Consider the following 17,817-nt stretch of genomic DNA (forward strand, 5'->3'; position numbering starts at 1 on the left):
TTCTTCCTAATGTTTAGGTGGAATCTTCTTTCTTGTAGTTTGGATCCATTGCTCCGTGTCCGCTTCTCTGGAGCAGCAGAAAACAACCTTTCTCCCTCCTCTATATGACATCCTTTTATATATTTGAACATGGCTATCATATCACCCCTTAACCTCCTCTTCTCCAGGCTAAAAATGCCCAGCTCCCTTAGCCGTTCCTCATAAGGCATCGTTTCCAGGCCTTTGACCATTTTGGTTGCCCTCCTCTGGACACGTTCCAGTTTGTCAGTGTCCTTCTTGAACTGTGGTGCCCAGAACTGGACACAGTACTCCAGGTGAGGTCTGACCAGAGCAGAATACAGTGGCACTATTACTTCCCTTGATCTAGATGCTATACTCCTATTGATGCAGCCCAGAATTGCATTGGCTTTTTTAGCTGCTGTGTTACACTGTTGGCTCATGTCAAGTTTGTGGTCAACCAAGACTCCTAGATCCTTTTCACATGTAGTGCTCTCAAGCCAGGTGTCACCCATCTTGTATTTGTGCCTCTCATTTTTTTTGCCCAAGTGCAATACTTTACATTTCTCCCTGTTAAAATTCATCTTTTACATTTCCCTATTTCCCAGCCAAGTAAATCCCACCCTTTTGTCTTCATCTGGGTTTGTTATTTCTGGAATGGCTACCTTTCTGGCACTCAGGTATCAGGATGCCAGGGATTATCACTCAGGCAGAGGGGCTGCTGAGGAGCTGAGCTCACTTGTCAACAGTCACACCTCATGTTACGTTTGCTTCAGGTTGAGTGTTTTCAGGTTACGTCCCGCAGCGAGCCAGAAGTACCGGAAAGGGTTACTTCCGGGTTTCGGCGCTTGCGCTTGCGCTCACAATGACATCACATGCGTGCGCAGAAGCGGCGACCTGCGCACCCGCAGATGTGGGTTGCGTTCCTTTCAGGTTGCGAATGGGCCTCTGGAACGGATCCTGTTTGCAACCAGAGGTACCACTGTATATGAATTTCTGAAGTTTTCCCAGTGAGCCAGTACATAGATACATTTATCAGTGAATTGTTAACATTTGGTATTGTGCAGCAAAGGCCTTTGAATAGATAGGAAGAAACTGTGATGCAGTGTTTTGTGGGGACAAATCACCAAAGTCACAAAAGCGATTGTGATGATTTTGGTAGCGGGATGCATGTGCATGATACCTGCTGGAGGGGCAACGTACCCCAAGCTATACTTAAATTCCTGCAACACTAAAAACCCAGCCCTGAAAATGCAGTGAGTGCTCAGTGAATGGTTGTGGTTTGACTGTCGGACTAACACCTGGGAGACCAGGGTTCAAATCCTCCCCCCTCAGCCATGAAGCTCACTGGGTGACCCAAGGGCCAGTCACTCACTCTTAGCCTGACCTACCTCACAGGGTTGTTGTGAAAATAAAAATGGGGAGGGAGGGAAGAAAATTATGCACAGCACCCTGAGCTACTTGGAGGGAAAGTGGAATATAAATGAAAAACTAAACAAATAAATAAATAACTATTAGCTTACTTATACTGGAAGCCGAACCATACCTACTCAGAAGCCACTCTTGCTGAATTTGTTGAGAGTAGGATAAGTGATGTTTGATGTTTGAAGCTCAACATCAAAAAAACGAAGATCATGGCCACTGGTCCCATCACCTCCTGGCAAATAGAAGGGGAAGAAATGGAGGCAGTGAGAGATTTTACTTTCTTGGGCTCCATGATCACTGCAGATGGTGACAGCAGTCACGAAATTAAAAGACGCCTGCTTCTTGGGAGAAAAGCAATGACAAACCTAGACAGCATCTTAAAAAGCAGAGACATCACCTTGCCAACAACGATCCGTATAGTTAAAGCTATGGGTTTCCCAGTAGTGATGTATGGAAGTGAAAGCTGGACCATAAAGAAGGCTGATCGCCGAAGAACTGATGCTTTTGAATTCTGGTGCTGGAGGAGACTCTTGAGAGTCCCACAGACTGCAAGAAGATCAAACCTATCCATTCTTTAGGAAATCAGCCCTGAGTGCTCACTGGAAGGACAGATCCTGAAACTGAGGCTCCAATACTCTGGCCACCTCATGAGAAGAGAAGACTCCCTGGAAAGATGGAGGGCACAAGGAGAAGGGGACGACAGAGGACGAGATGGTTGGACAGTGTTCTCGAAGCTACCAGCATGAGTTTGACCAAACTGCGGGAGGCAGTGGAAGACAGGAGTGCCTGGCGTGCTCTGGTCCAGGGGGTCACGAAGAGTTGGACACGACTAAATGACTAAACAACAAAGGATAAGCGGTGTTAGGTTTGCATTTTACAGCTCCCAGGATTCCTGATGCCCTTGCAGGAAACAGAGACTGGTAAATTGGATTGCCAGGGCTTCCCCTAAAGTTTCATTCCCCTGATTCCCAAAGAAGAGGCAGGGGAGCTTTCAAAATTCTGGCAAGTTTGCATTTTTAGCCGGCTGCCACAATCAGATGCTGGTCTGGCAGCAGCAGCAGGAGGATATTTTTTTGACCTTCAGGCTCTTCATTCTGGAGCAACTGCTGCCGCTGTGGAATTTTTCCTGCAGGCAGCATAGAACTTCTGCAGCCTTGATCCAGTGTTTTTTGGCTGTTCCTTTGCCACTGCAGTGAGCTAGTTTGGGCAGGCCCAGGTTCTGGCCGCGGCCGGCTGCTTTGACGGAAATGTCCCCAAATGAAAAATGGGAAAAAACCCAGAGAAAGTGTCATTGCAGGAGGGGAGCCTTGGTCACGCTAGGCTCTGACGCAGCTGTAGAGATGGCAATTGCTGCCATCTGTCTAGCTCTCGCTTTCCAGAGGGGAGGCCGGGTGATCAATGGAGACCCTGTGGGTGTGAGGATATTGGAACATATCCGGCTCGTCTCCTGCAATGAACGGCTGTTTCTGTGGCGGGAGGACTAGGTCAGCTGCAAGAAGAAAAAAGGGGGAAATTCCTGCCAACTTCTTGCACACGTTGTCTCCTGTACAATATGCATAGGGGATAAAATTGAACCCGGAAGAACCCCACATTGAAGGCTCCATGCGGCTGAAGAGCACTCCCCAAGCTGCTGCTTCCTTGGCAATCACTTGTAGCCGAGTAAGATTGTCTTCCATAAGCACAGTTTTAGCAGTGAGTCCGTAAGTGACTGTGGAGGCCAATTCTGGAGCCACATGTCCTTCCACAGTGGGGACATTTCTGGTGTGAGTTGATCACAGTGTGGATTTGCCAAGCGTGCCTTCCTCTCAGCACGTTTCTCCCTTGCGTCCTGCGTTCGAGTGTCTTCAAAACCCATGACACCTTTGGTAAAGGCTGTTCTCCAAGTGGAGCGCTCGCAGGCCAGTGTTTCCCAGTTGTCAGTGTTTATACTACATTTTTAAAGATTTGCCTTGAGAGAAGAAGAAGAGTTTGGATTTGATATCCTGCTTTATCACTACTCGAAGGAGTCTCAAAGCGGCTAACATTCTCCTTTCCCTTCCTCCCCCACAACAAACACTCTGTGAGGTGAATGGGGCTGAGAGACTTCACAGAAGTGTGACCAGCCCAAGGTCACCCAGCAGCTGCATGTGGAGGAGCAGGGAATCGAACCCGGTCCACCAGATTACGAGTCCACCGCTCTTAACCACTACACCACACTGGCTCTGTTTAAGCCTCTTTTGTTGACCACTGGCGCTACGCTTTCCATTTTTAAGTTCGGAATAGAGTAGTTGTGCCCCAAGTATCACCTTCTGGAAATGTCTATCCAAGTAGGACTGGAAACCACTGCAAAAAAAACCCTGGTTTGGATGGCCGCTCCAGAAGGATACCATGGTTGATGGTATCAAAAGCCGCTGAGAGGTTGAGGAGAATTAACAGGGACACATCATCCAGTTTCTGTGCCAAAACCGGGCCTAAACCCTGACCGGAATGGACCTAGGAAATCAGTTTCCTCCAAATACATTTTAAAAAGAATAAAAAATGAATGAATGAATGAATAAATAAATAAGGGTGCTCTCAATGCATTCGGCTTTCCCTAAATGGGTCGGTCCAGTAACAGATATTTTATCTTCTTCTGTGTTTCCCGCCCCACACCCACCAGGCGTTACTCCTGGGGCAGCAACATCCTTCCACGAGGCGGGTGCCGTGCTTCTTCCAGCTGCGACGCAAGGCGACTTTAGCACCCAGGAAGCCGCAGGACCAGAGAGGGGGATGGAGGGAGAAACACCAACAGTTTTCAGACTCTCCCAGCTGCCAGAAGACTCCCCCCTTGCCACCGGTTTGCCTGTACTTAAAACACCGGATGCAAAAGGTTGGTAGACTCTTCTTTCTTTCTTCTTGGCCGTGACTCCATAATAATAATATTACTTTTATTATTTATACCCCGCCCATCTGGCTGGGTTGCCCTAACCATTCTGGGCAGCTTCCAATACAGTCATACCTCGGGTTACAGCCACTTCAGGTTGCGTTTTTTCGGGTTGCGGACTGCCGAAACGGTACCGGCACGGGTTACTTCCGGGTTTCGGTGGCTGCGCATGCGCAGAAGTGCTAAATCGCGCTTTGCGCTTGCGCTGAATCGCAACCTGTGCGTGCGCTTGACGCGCCACTGCGGGTTGCGAAAGCTGCGGGTTGCGAACATGCATCCCTCATGGATCACGTTCGCAACCCGAGCGTCCACTATATGCAAAAACATGATAAACCAGCAAACATAAAAAACACACTTCTTGATACATGGTCCAGCCCACAGCTTGTGTTATAAGAAAAATACTGTTCTCTTCCCCTTATGGGGTATCTAAGAGCCCGTATAGAGTCCTTATGTAGGTTTTCTATCGGTAGAAGAAAATAATAGAGGCCAACCAGAGAATATTGAGAAGCAAAGCAGCCTGATCTTTATTAAACTGTTGCAACAGGGTCTCCCATTCCCCCCATGCAGGGGGGAGGAGAGGAACCCAGAACAATGGTGCGCAAGCTTTTATATAGACTTTTGAAATTGCCTCCCCTGTAGCTCAATACTACCCCCCAAAACACCATACATACATCACAGAAAGAGATGGTCCCCAGCAGAAATTTGAGTGTGTTGCTTCTCTCCTGTCTGCCAGGATACCTGAAAATGCCTTATCTGATTGCCTTTTCTGGGTAGCCTAGTTATTCCTTTGAAATGGTAAATAACATAGATTCCAGCGTATTAGGCGACTGGGCGTATTAGACGACCCCCCAAATTGGCAGCTGCAATTTGGGGATTTGCCTTATAAGCCCAGTCGCCTAATATGTTGGGCAGCAACAGGGGGCGGGCTCAGCTCCGCGCCGGGAAAAAACTGCCCGGCGCGGAGCTGAGCCTGCCGCTCGCTGCTGCTTTGGGCGCCACCACCAAGAAGGCCCTCCGCCTGGTTTTCTGTAACCTCACTTCTTGCAGGGAGGGAACTGCCATAAGGCCCTTGGAGCTGGATCTCGGTGTCCGGGCTGAACGACGGGGATGGAGATGCTCCTTCAGATATACTGGGCTAAGGCCGTTCAGGGCTTTCAAGGTCAGCACCAACACTTTGAATTGTGCTTGGAAACATCCTGGGAGCCAATGTAGGTCTTTCAAGACCGGTGTTATACGGTCTTGGCGGCTGCTCCCAGTCACCAGTCTAGCTGCCACATTCTGGATTAGCTGTAGTTTCCAGGTCACCTTCAAATGTAGCCCCACATAGAGCGCATTGCAGTAGTCCAAGCGGTGTAGATAATATTGTATAGCCAGTCACCAGGCCTTCCATCCACGCTGAAAGACTTCAGTTCATTTGGCCTTCCTTCTTTGGTTCTGTATAGCAATTAGTATGCCTCCTTCTATGACTAAACCAACAAACAGCAACAATATTAGGAAGAACTTTCTGGAGTTTTTCGACAGCGGGACAGACTCCCTTGGGAGGAGGACCACGGAGGACCTTGCAGTCTTCAAACAAAAACATCTTGGAGGTCCCAGGCCACAGGGAGGTTAGGCTGGCCTCACCCAGAGCAAGGGCCTTTTCAGTTGTGGCCCCGTCTGGTGGAACGCTCTGTCACAAGAGACTAGGGCCCTGCGGGACTTGACATCTTTTCGCAGGGCCTGCAAGACGGAGCTGTTCCACCAGGCCTTTGGCCAAGGCACAGTCCTTTGGTGATCCTTACAGAACTCTAGCCCAATGGTTGCCCATCAATTTGATTTTGAATTGATTTTAGAGTGAATTGGTTTTAGAATGCATTTCAATCAATTGATTGTGATTTTATTTAAATTGTGTTACTTTTATTGTTGTTAGCAGCTCTGAGCCTGGCTTAGGCTGGGGAGGGCGGGATATAAATAAATAAATAAATAAATATAATAATAATAATAATAATAATAATAATAATAATAATAATAATTTGCCATGGATGCTCTGGTTGAGATTCCTGCATTGCTCAGTTCTTGTCGGGCTGTTTTGAGGGAGTTCCTCCCCTCACTCTTTTAGGGTGTTTCTCCTAAAGATTTTGTGGTACTTCTGCAAGTCTAGAGGTCCCTGCCACCTGCTGATAACTGGCTTCTACCCTGAAATCGCAATGGGAAATGCACACAGATATCTGTAATCATCATGAGAGTGTGTCTGAAAAACAGAAACACCTAAGGATCCAAAATTCAGCCCAAAGTTCTTGTTTGGAATAGATTTGAACCACTGTCATCCCCAAGAAATGACTTAGGAATGATGGTGGCTGAGGTGATGCACTGAAAAGGCTGGCTGGCTAAGAGTGCCATTTTATGCACATTTATTTGGCAGCATTGTGGGATGGACTTCCAATATAATGTACAAAGGAGGGGGGTGGAAGGGAGGCAGGTCGAATAAGGCTAAGCAAGGCAAGCTGAGGTTGGGTGAGCGAAACCTGTGGAAAGGTGTGTTCTCAGCTCTTTGGATGGTCAGACTGGATGTCTGAAGAGAATAATAATAATAATAATAATAATAATAATAATAATAATAATAATAATAATAATAATATCTTTATTGTCATTGCCCCCTCTCGGGGACAATGAAATTACTTGACTGCTCCATAAAAACACTAATTAAAACAATACAGTATAGTACAGCAAGGAAGATTAGATGACTTTCAAAGTCCAGGCTTCCCATTCAGGGCCGAGATCGCTCTGGAGAAGAAGCTGTTCTTAAGACGGCTCGTTCTTGTCTTCATCGTCCTGTATCTCCGTCCTGACGGCAGGAGCTCGAAGAGACAGTGAGCAGGATGCGATGGATCTTTTACTATGTCCAGTGCCTTCCTGTGGCACCTTGTGGCATAAATCTGCTCTAAGGTGGAGAGTGGGCAGCCAACAATGCTCTCTGCTGCCTTAACAACTCTGCACAACCCCATCCTGATACAGGAAGTATATAGCAGGAGGAAAGTCAAGTCATTGGAACTACAGGATATATGACCTAAACAGTCTCCAGAGGCAATGCTGAACTGAATTTTTGCCAATTGCCTTGTCTGGGCAGCTGACATGGTGCCACAGAGAACAGACAGGCAACTGTTGCCTATCCCTCAGTTCAAAATTTGAGACCTACAGTTGAATTTGAGACTTATATTCTGCGCCCCTCGTGCGCTACCCTTGACAGGTGCGCCGGGTCACGCAGCTGCCAATCATCTTAGCATCCCGACATTGTCATGTGAACCGTTTTCCTTCCCGCCCCCACTTAATTTATTTATTATTAATGTCACGATACATATATGAAATCTTTACACATTGGTACATATACATTATATTCCTAAATTCACATTTTCACATTTCATTATGTACCCACATTCATCCATTTCTTATTTCTTGCACTGTGACTTCCCTCCACCCGTGCGTGACTTCCTGGCTATTATTTTGTACCTTTCTTATTGAGATTGTAATTTTGTATCTTAATAATTAAACATTCAATCTTAGTGAACCGTTTTCTTTTCCCTGCGTAGTGTGAGATCCAGTGGTGCGGGCAAAGGCACAGCCTGTTGCAACCGCCAACTGTCAGCTGATTTTATGCGCCGGCAGAAGTTCTGGCCTCTGCAGGAACTGCCCTGCGCACCTGACATCATAGAGGATGTCATAAGTAAAGGTGAAGGGACCCCTGACCATTAGGTCCAGTCACGGCCGACTCTGGGGTTGCGGCGCTCATCTCGCTTTATTGGCCAAGGGAGCCGGCGTACAGCTTCCGGGTCATGTGGCCAGCATGACTATGCCGCTTCTGGCGAACCAGAGCAGCGCACGGAAATGCCGTTTACCTTCCTGCCGGAGCAGTACCTATTTATCTACTTGCACTTTGACATGCTTTCGAACTGCTAGGTTGGCAGGAGCAGGGACTGAGCAACGGGATCTCACCCTGTCGTGGGGATTCGAACCGCCGACCTTCTGATAGGCAAGTCCTAGGCTCTGTGGTTTAACCCACAGCGCCACCCACTGTCATGCAGAGGGCCAAATAGGGAGTCTGGTGCATCGGATTAGGCCCAAGGGCCAGAGTTTCTGCACCACTGATATAGGATGTAGTCCTATTCTCAGCTCCTGCTTCCATTTGCATGTTCCAAGCTATAAAGGCAGAGGATCCAACTGAGATCTGAGCTCGCATTTCAGCCCAGCGCATAGCTGTCAACTTACAGATTTGAAAATAAGAGACCAGCAGCCTTGAAAATAAGGGACCAGCAGCCAAAATAAGGGACCTGCAGCCTCACCTGTTCCAGGCACTCCAGTCTTCCTGTCCTCCTGCAGTCTGGTCAAACTCATGCTGGGTAGCTTTGAGAACACTGTCCAACAAACTTTGTAACCAGAGGTTCAACTGACTAGAATCTGAATCACATGCACCACAAGGCCTATGCAGTCTCAACTTAAGATGGCAACCCGGCCTGGCTTTGCACTGCAAAGTTTGCAGCAGCACGTGCAACAAAATGGCGTCCAGCATTCAAAAACCCCCTCAGCTTGCATTAACTAGCCACACACAAGGCATGCAAGCTTCACCCCCCAGTCATTCTTAGACTTCTTATTGGGTGAGCAACACAGCCAAGCAACACAGTTGGAGCCTCCCTCCTCCCTGGCCGGCAGGGAGGGAGGGAGGGAGAGGAGCTGCTTCCTTTGAAATTTAAGGGACATCATTTAAGGGACATTTAAGGGACATCCATCAATAAGGGACAGCAGTGGGACATGGCGCTGGAATAAGGGACTGTCCCTTCAAATAAGGGACACTTGACAGCTATGGCCCACCGCCTTCCCCGGAGGTTCGGTTCGCTTTGCCTCGCGGTGCACGAAAACGGAACCCTTTGTGTTTTTTTAAAATAATTTTTATTAAGTTTCTTACAGATATAACACATATCACAACAAAAGAAAAACAGAGGGGGGAAAAAAGAAAAAAGACAAGATAAACAAAAAACAAGGTACCTAACTACCTAAACAACCTAATCACCTAAACAACACAAATTAATTATTATTTAGATTTCTAACCCCATAAACATATTTTGGGCTTTCTCTGAGCCCCCCCATCTGAATTTCCTTGTAATTAAAATGTAGCAGTTTTCTGGTATCATTTTTTTTTAAAAAAACCACAGTATTCCAATTAAAATAAAATTTCTTAGCTTTCCTTTAGGTTCTTTGGAGAGGGAAAATTAAAAAACCAAGGGTAGCATCTTTCTTACCACGCTGCTAAAATATTTAATAGGGATGCATTTATAATTAAGCTTGCTGGAAGCAAACTAATTGCGTGGGGACTCTGACGGTAATCTGTTAGCGATGGGCCCTTGGTGTGGCTCAGACCAGCTCCTTGGGATCACCACAGAGAAGACTTTGAATAATAATAATAATAAATAATAATAAATTTTTATTTATACCCCGCCCGTCCCCGTTTAAAAACCGAGTTCTAGGCGGCTAACAGCAAACATAAAACATGGATTAAAATGAGACTTTAAAAAATCATAAAACAGCATAAAGTACAACATAAAATGCAGCATCAATATCAATAAAATTCAAAAATTCAGGGGTCCTTTTGGGGGGAGGGGACTCAATCAGTAGACATCAAATGATCACAAGGGCCAGGGAAGAATTTAAATGTGGGGTCCCAGAAAGGGTTTCTTCATAGAAGAGGAAAGGGGAAAAGGGAATAGAGGATCAGGCTAATTCAAATTGAAGGCCAGGCAGAATAGCTCTGTCTTACAGGCCCTGCGGGAGGAGATCAAGTCCTGCAGGGCCCTAGTCTTGTGGGACAGAGCATTCCACCAGGTCGGAGCCATCAATGAAAAGGCCCTGGCCCTGGGGGAGGATAGTCTGGCTTCCTTAGGGCCCGGGACCTTTAAGCTATTATACAGTATTCATTTGAAGGCATTTACACACACAGACCCTGATGTTGGGAAAGATGGGAGGGTACAAGGAGAAGGGGACGACAGAGGATGAGATGGTGGGACAATGTTCTCGAAGCTACCAGCATGAGTTTGACCAAACTGTGGGAGGCAGTGGAAGACAAGAGTGCCTGGTGTGCTCTGGTCCATGGGGTCACGAAGAGTCGGACACGACTAAACGACTAAACAACAACAACAACAACAACAACACCACCACACACACACACACACACACAGTGTTTACAAGTGAAAATCCCCACAGGGAACTGGGTAATAGCCTCTACCAGGACTCATAGCTGGAGCGTGTGATTCCTGGTGCTTTGACCCCACTTTAGAGATAAACTTTTTGGCTCATTCCATGTTCTTTTGGCAGTTAAACATTGTGTTTCCTGCATATAAAAGCAGATCTGGTGTGTTTTAAAAACTGCGTCCTACACTATCAGCATCTTATCTTTTTGCTTGTCATAGAACAGGCATCCCCAAACTCAGCCCTCCAGATGTTTTGGGACTACAATTCCCATCATCCCTGACCACTGGTCCTGTTAGCTAGGGATGATGGGAGTTGTAGTCCCAAAACATCTGGGGATGGCTGTCATAGAAGCATAGAATGATAGAGTTGGAAGGGATCCCGAGTTTCATCTTGTCCAACTCCCTGCAATGCAGGAATCTCAACTAGATCATCCATGGCAGGTGGACACCCAACCTCTGCTTCGAAACCTTCAAGGAAGGAGACTCCACCTTCTCCTGAGGGAGACAGTTCCCCTGTCGAACAGCTCATACTGTTAGAAATTTCTTAGAGAGATAGATAGATAATTTATTACGGTCAGAGACCAGCTTATAAAACACACTTGGGGGTACAATCCCAGAAAGAGAACAAACAGTTAAAACAATGTACAACAATAAATTTAAAATTTATAAATGCAATAAGCATGTTGTTGAACAGCTCATACTGTTAGAAATTTCTTAGAGAGATAGATAGATAATTTATTACGGTCAGAGACCAGCTTATAAAACACACTTGGGGGTACAATCCCAGAAAGAGAACAAACAGTTAAAACAATGTACAACAATAAATTTAAAATTTATAAATGCAATAAGCATGTTGTTGTTGTTGTTGTTTAGTTGTGTCCGACTCTTCGTGACGCCCTGGACCAGAGCACGCCAGGCACTCCTGTCTTCCACTGCCTCCCACAGTTTGGTCAGACTCATGCTGGAAAAGCCCCCCAAAGCCGCATACACACTCCACGCGGCTCTTTAATGGGAGCGCTGAGCAGAGCCTCCCGCCTGCATTCGCTCCATAAGACGCACACACATTTCCCCTTACTTTTTAGGAGGGGGAAAGTGTGTCTTATAGAGCAAAAAATACGGTATATGTTTATGCCTTTATTTTTGGTGACTCACTGGTCCCAAATTTTTTTGCTCCCTGTTCCAGCCATTTTGGGATGGCAGCCACAGCACTTTTATCAAGATACGCATGCCGGCAGCTCATTCTTTATTCCCCCCCCCCTTGAAAAAAGCACCACTCAAATCACTAAAGGAAATTAAAAGAAGATAAATGACGCAAACAAATAATCTGTCTGGCTGCTCCTCAGAAGAGAATGCCAGACTAGGCAGGACAGCTCAGCCTGAACCAGGACGACTGACTCATAATGATGACAAATCCTTTGGGAGAATACTTTGTTCCTAAACTCTAGTGTGCAATAAAGTTGCCTTAGTTAATAGCATCTGTGGGATGTAATCCACTGAGAGCAGTCAAGTATAACATTCCTTGTAATGCTTGAGAAGACATGCCGGGTAATGTTTGGTCCAGCCAGTCGAAAACTTCCTGTTTTCTCCTGGCTGGAGCATCCTTCCTTTGCATGTGACTAGAGGTGGGCGTGACCTTACCTGTCCAGGTAACAAAAGGACAAGTCACGCAGCACGCTCTCCCTCTTTTTCACTTCCTTCTTCATTTGACCAGCTTCTCAGCTAGGAATGCACTGGGATTATTCTCCCATATGGGGTAGATCCTCATATACATATTTGTAACTTAAACCTGCCTTCAGGAATCCAACTGTGAACTGATGTGAGTAAACTTCTTTTATTGACTTTGAATAAGATTGTTGTGTCTTTATTCTTTTAAGAGCGATTAAAGGGAACTTACCAGGAACATACAATTCAATATTGAATTGTATAATAGTAAGAGGCTTACACAAGCCTGCAACCAGCTATCTGCTGTGCATGTATGAAAGGGGAATGTAAACTCTGCTACATAAAGAAACTTGCTAGCGCAAGTTAGGTAGGATATTAATAAACAACATATCCTCTTCTGCCACCCTGAACATTCTCGCAACATCTTCCCTGGACGTCGCTTGTGAGTGATGCTCTTGGGCTAGTTTGTGCTCATTATCCTTTTTTAAATTTATTTCCAAAACCGAAAAAAAAGAAAAATTACAAACATCAAATTCAACATCCATATTCATTTTCTAACATAAACCTATTACATAATTAACTAAATTGAAATATACCTAATTACTCTAAACTTCTCTTTGCTGTATACAAATACAACGCAGTTCGAAATTTTATATTAAAGCATTTATATTATAAATAATATTTCAAATTCCCCTATACCCCCTGTTCCCCTTGTGCAGGGGTAAGCAAGGAAATAATAAAAGAATCAGCTGAACAATGATTAAATTATAACAACACAACAAGACGGAAGAAGTAAAAATAAAAATGAGATCACACATGGGTTTGCGCTCATTATCCATGTGGGTGTCGGGTACACACCAATCTCCTGTTTTCCCTTCCTCTTGCACAGGGCCCGTCACTGCCCTTAGCGGAGAGGAGAAGGAGGATGTTTCTGTTGCCAGCTCTCCTGCAACTCTGGGGGACCGGAGAACGCAGGACGAAGGGATTCTGGGAGCGACCGAAGCCATGACAGTTCCCCCGACCTTGGCACCCTTGACGAAGAGGACCACTGTCCCAGCCACGCACCGGATCACCACGGCTGCAACCTATGAGCTTGATAGGCTGGAGTCAGAAGGTATCTATATTAAGGCCTTGGATCTCAGCGCCAGACCACCTGCTCTACGTGCAGAAGGTCCCCCGTTTGGTCCCCGTTAGCATCTGCAGGTAGGGCTGGGAGAAACCCTCCTGCCTGGAGAGTCAGTGTTTTGCAAGCTTGGTTCCCCAGCTATGGTTGGACTACAACTCCCATGACCCCTGCTAGCTGGGGATGATGGGAGTTGTAGTCCAACCACAGCTGGGGACCTAAGTTTGAGAAACTTGGTGGACCACTGGTTTGACTTCAGTATAAGGAAGCTTGGGGACGCGGGTGGCGCTGTGGGTAAAACCTCAGCGCCTAGGACTTGCCGATCGCATGGTCGGCAGTTCGAATCCCCGCGGCGGGGTGAGCTCCCGTCGTTCGGTCCCAGCTCCTGCCCACCTAGCAGTTCGAAAGCACCCTTAAGTGCAAGTAGATAAATAGGTACCGCTTTATAGCGGGAAGGTAAACGGCGTTTCCGTGTGCTGCTCTGGTGCTGGTTCGTCAGAGCAGCTTCGTCACGCTGGCCACGTGACCCGGAAGTGTCTGCGGACAGCGCTGGCTCCTGGCCTCTAGAGTGAGATGAGCGCACAAGCCTAGAGTCTGTCAAGACTGCCCCGTACGGGCAGGGGTACCTTTACCTTTACCTTTGTAAGGAAGCTTATCGTGTTCCCAGGTCCAGTACAATCTCAGTTAACTTGTGCGTTTTGACTTTGCACCAGTTGAAATTGTCCAGATTACATGCACATATTTAAGCTCTTTTGGCGCTGAGTTTTCCTGGTGTGGAGCGAGCTTTTGAACTCTCCTCCTTGCTTACTGCGCAAGTCCCGCTTAGCGCAGGGGCACTGGGATGCTCTTGCGAGATCTCACAGGAGCTCGGACAGCCCCCGTGAGATCTCGCGAGAGGAGCATCTCAGAGGTAAGGATGCCCGACCAGGACAGAACAGTAGGGCTTACATTTTGCACACAGAAGGTGCACACAGTCAGATCCTGGTACCTCCAGCCGAACGGATCAGGGAGTAGCTGATGGAAAACACCTCTGTTGGTTAATGTGTGGAGAAGTGATGGAGTGTTGAAGGACCCTGTGTGAGAGGCAGGGAAGAAGAGATCTCCCGGGATGGGAGGATGGGAGAAGAAAGGTGAGAGCTGGTGGGGCCCACCTTCCTCTGCATGGGACAAGTTAAGATTTAGCAAGAGGTGTGGGATATAGCTATTAATGATAAATCAATGTGTGCCATTAAGGTAAGACGGGGAATATGCAGGAGAAATGATTTTGAGGAGATATGGAGGGTGTTTGTAGAATTTGTACTGTTAAAATGGAAAGGGGTCAAACCATCGCAAGAAGTGTTGAAATTTTGGGAGGTTGCATAGTTACAATGGAATGGTCTCAGTGGTGGGGTGCACATTTTTATTCTTCCTTATTCTTATTACTTTGTCAAAATAAAATAATAAATAACAACAACAACAATAATAAAATAAATAATAAAAGTTAAGATTTATCTGCGAAAGAGGATTCCCCCCCTCTTTTTATGTTTTTGTCTAGATTAGTTGCTCTTTTACTGTAATATATTAGGAAAGGTCTTAATAAAAACTTATATTGATAAATGGATTTAACAGGAAATAAAGTAGAAGAAACAGCTGGATGCCTGTGGGAAACCCAAGCACAAGAGAACCTCTCTTGCTCTCCAACAGTAGAGGCATAGGATTGCCATCCTGGCTAGTAGCCATGGTCAGCTTTGTCCTCCCTGATTTTGTCCAGCCCAATTTTAAAGCTATCCAGGTTGGCGGTCATCCCTGTGGGAGGGAGTTCCATAGTTTAACTATGCACAGCATTCCTAGTTTTACTGAACCACCATTCGTCTCTACCCAGTTGAGTCTTCTTCTTCTTCTTGGGGATAGTTTGGAGGGAAGAATGGAAATCTCTCCAATTCATGTATCTTATACAAGTGCATAAATTTGGGTTTCCGGTGCCAAAAGCTGATAGCTCTGCTCAAACCTACACATTCGTCTGTACAGTGGGCTTGCATTTTACATGATGGTTCAGTTCCGGGGGTCCGCGTGCAACGTCAGGAACCTCCGGGAACCCCCAGCCCACCTCGTGCCATGAGACAGAGGGCTGCTTACCAGGGTCTGGGAAGGTCAGGCTAACCGGAGATGCTTCCAAAGTCCTTGGTCCCAGTAAGTGAGTAAAAGCTCCTGAATGAGGTGAGATGGGATTTATTTATTTCCCCCAACCGCCGTATAAACTGTCTTCTCTTTGGCGATACCTCTTAGCCGAGTAAGATTGTCTTCCATAGACACAGTCTTAAAAGTGAATCCGTAAGTCACTGTGGAGGCCAATTCTGGATCCACACGTCCTTCCACAGTGGGGACATTGGTTCCCGGGCGGGAGTTGATCACGGTGTGGATTTGCCAAGCGTGCCTTCCTCTTAGCACGTTTCTCCCTTGCGTCCTGAGTTCGAGCGTCTTCAAAGCCCATGACACCTTTGGCAAAGGCTGTTCTCCAACTGGAGCGCTCGCAGGCCAGTGTTTCCCACTTGTCGGTGTTTATGCTACATTTTTAAAAAGATTTGCCTTGAGAGAGTCTTTAAACCTATTTTGTTGACCACCAGCATTACGCTTTCCATTTTTAAGTTTGGAAAAGAGTAGTTGCTTTGGAAGACGATAACCAGGCATCCGCACAACATGACCAGTCCAACGGAGTTGATGTTGGAGAACCGTTGCTTCGAAACTGGTGATCTTTGCTTCTTCCAGTACACTGGCATTAGTTTGCCTGTTTTCCCAAGTGATGTGGACATTTTTTTTGGAGACACCAGGAATCTTTTGAGGAGTTGGAGATGGCATTTATAAGTAGTCCATGTTTTGCAAGCATACAGTAAGGTTGGTGGTACAATAGCTTTGTAAACAAACAGTTGAGTAGAACTGGGGTGGCCAGGGTGGAAACCTGTTGTGGAGCACGACTCCCACCCCCCCAAAAAATCCTGGCTATGGTGGCTGCAGCGGCAGCCTGAAACATCTGGAGGGCACTGAGTTGGGGAAGGCTGAGCCCAGTTCCTGCTCTTCGCAGCAGTGCTACATCAGCTCTTGTTTACAACATGTTCACCAGAACGGTGTTATGAAAGCTGTTACCTGCCTGGGTCCTAGTGGGACAGATGGACTATGAATCATGGAGAGAGAGAGAGAAATAGGACGTTCCAATTATGATTTTCCTTGCTTGAAGGTAAGACTGGACTTGTTTCCTGCTTGTTCTTCCAATTAGCAATCACTCTTTGGACTGGCTGCAGGCTTGTTCCTTTGATATAATAACCAGCATCCCATTTGGGCTCTTATAATTAATGTGCTAATGGGCTTCTGAGCAGGATTCGTTCCAAGGAGTGGTTTCTCCCAAGCAACTTATTAAGAACCGCTGCAGCCTAATGGGTGGTTTGTGGCTGTGCGTGTGTGCTGGAAGCAGTAATGCTTCTGAAAACATTGGAAAGGGAGCGTGGCTGGGGAAACCCAGCCAGATGGGCGGGGTATAAATAATAAATTATTATTATTATTATTATTATTATTACTACTACTACTACTACTACTACTACTACTATTAGTGTGCTATTATTCAAAAAGATAAGAACCCATAATAAACAAACAACAAATAAAAAGCATCTGGATAGGCTTGTCTAAACAAAAATGTTTTCAGTAGGCACCAAAAAAGAGCACCAAAAAAGGGATGTGGGTGGCGCTGTGGTTCGAGCCTCTTGGGCTTGCCGATCAGAAGGTCGGCGGTTCGAATCCCCGCAACAGGGTGAGCTCCTGTTGCTCGGTCCCTGCTCCTGCCAACCTAGCAGTTCAAAAGCACGCCAGTGCAAGTAGATAAATAGGTACTGCTCCGGCGGGAAGGTAAATGGCGTTTCCGTGTGTTCTGGTTTCCGTCACGGTGTTTTGTTGCATCAGAAGTGGTTTAGTCTATGGAAAAACGCTGGCTCCCTCAGCCTGAAAATGCTCCCATCATCGCCAGCCAACACAGCCAGTGATCATGGATGATGGGTGTTGTAGTCCAACAACATATTGTGAACCGCACTGAGATCTATGGATGAATGGTGGTATATACATTAAACAAACAAACAAACAAACAAACAAACAAATGTGGGGGGAGCACAGGTAATAATAATAATAATAATAATAATAATAATAATAATAATTTATTATTTGTACCCCGCCCATCTGGCTGGGTTTCCCCAGCCACTCTGGGCGGCTTCCAACAAAGATGAAAAATACACTAAAATGTCACATATTAAAAACTTCCCTGAACAGGGCTGCCTTCAGATGTCTTCTGAATGTCAGGTAGATGTTTATCGCTTTGACATCTGATGGGAGGGCGTTCCACAGGGCGGGCGCCACTACCGAAAAGGCCCTCTGCCTGGTTCCCTGTAACTTGGCCTCTCGCAGTGAGGGAACCGCCAGAAGGCCCTCGGAGCTGGACCTCAGTGTCCGGGCAGAATGATGGGGGAGGAGACGCT

The 17,817-nt window shown here is 46.4% G+C and overlaps 1 protein-coding gene across 3 annotated transcripts in view; it reads left to right on the top strand.

Annotated features, from left to right (window-relative positions):
- Positions 1–17,817, top strand: part of ARMH4 (armadillo like helical domain containing 4) — a 60,235-nt gene that overhangs the window by 17,627 nt on the left and 24,791 nt on the right. For 2 of the 3 annotated variants that reach the window (XM_053391938.1, XM_053392031.1), the window contains exon 3: positions 13,091–13,315. In XM_053391938.1, the coding sequence (XP_053247913.1) occupies positions 13,091–13,315 (225 nt within the window). Of the gene's footprint in view, positions 1–4,060; positions 4,271–13,090; positions 13,316–17,817 lie in introns of all 3 variants that reach the window. The other variant, XM_053391849.1, reaches the window with a different exon arrangement.

The sequence above is a fragment of the Podarcis raffonei genome, chromosome 1, assembly GCF_027172205.1.
Source record: "Podarcis raffonei isolate rPodRaf1 chromosome 1, rPodRaf1.pri, whole genome shotgun sequence".
NCBI lineage: Eukaryota > Metazoa > Chordata > Lepidosauria > Squamata > Lacertidae > Podarcis > Podarcis raffonei.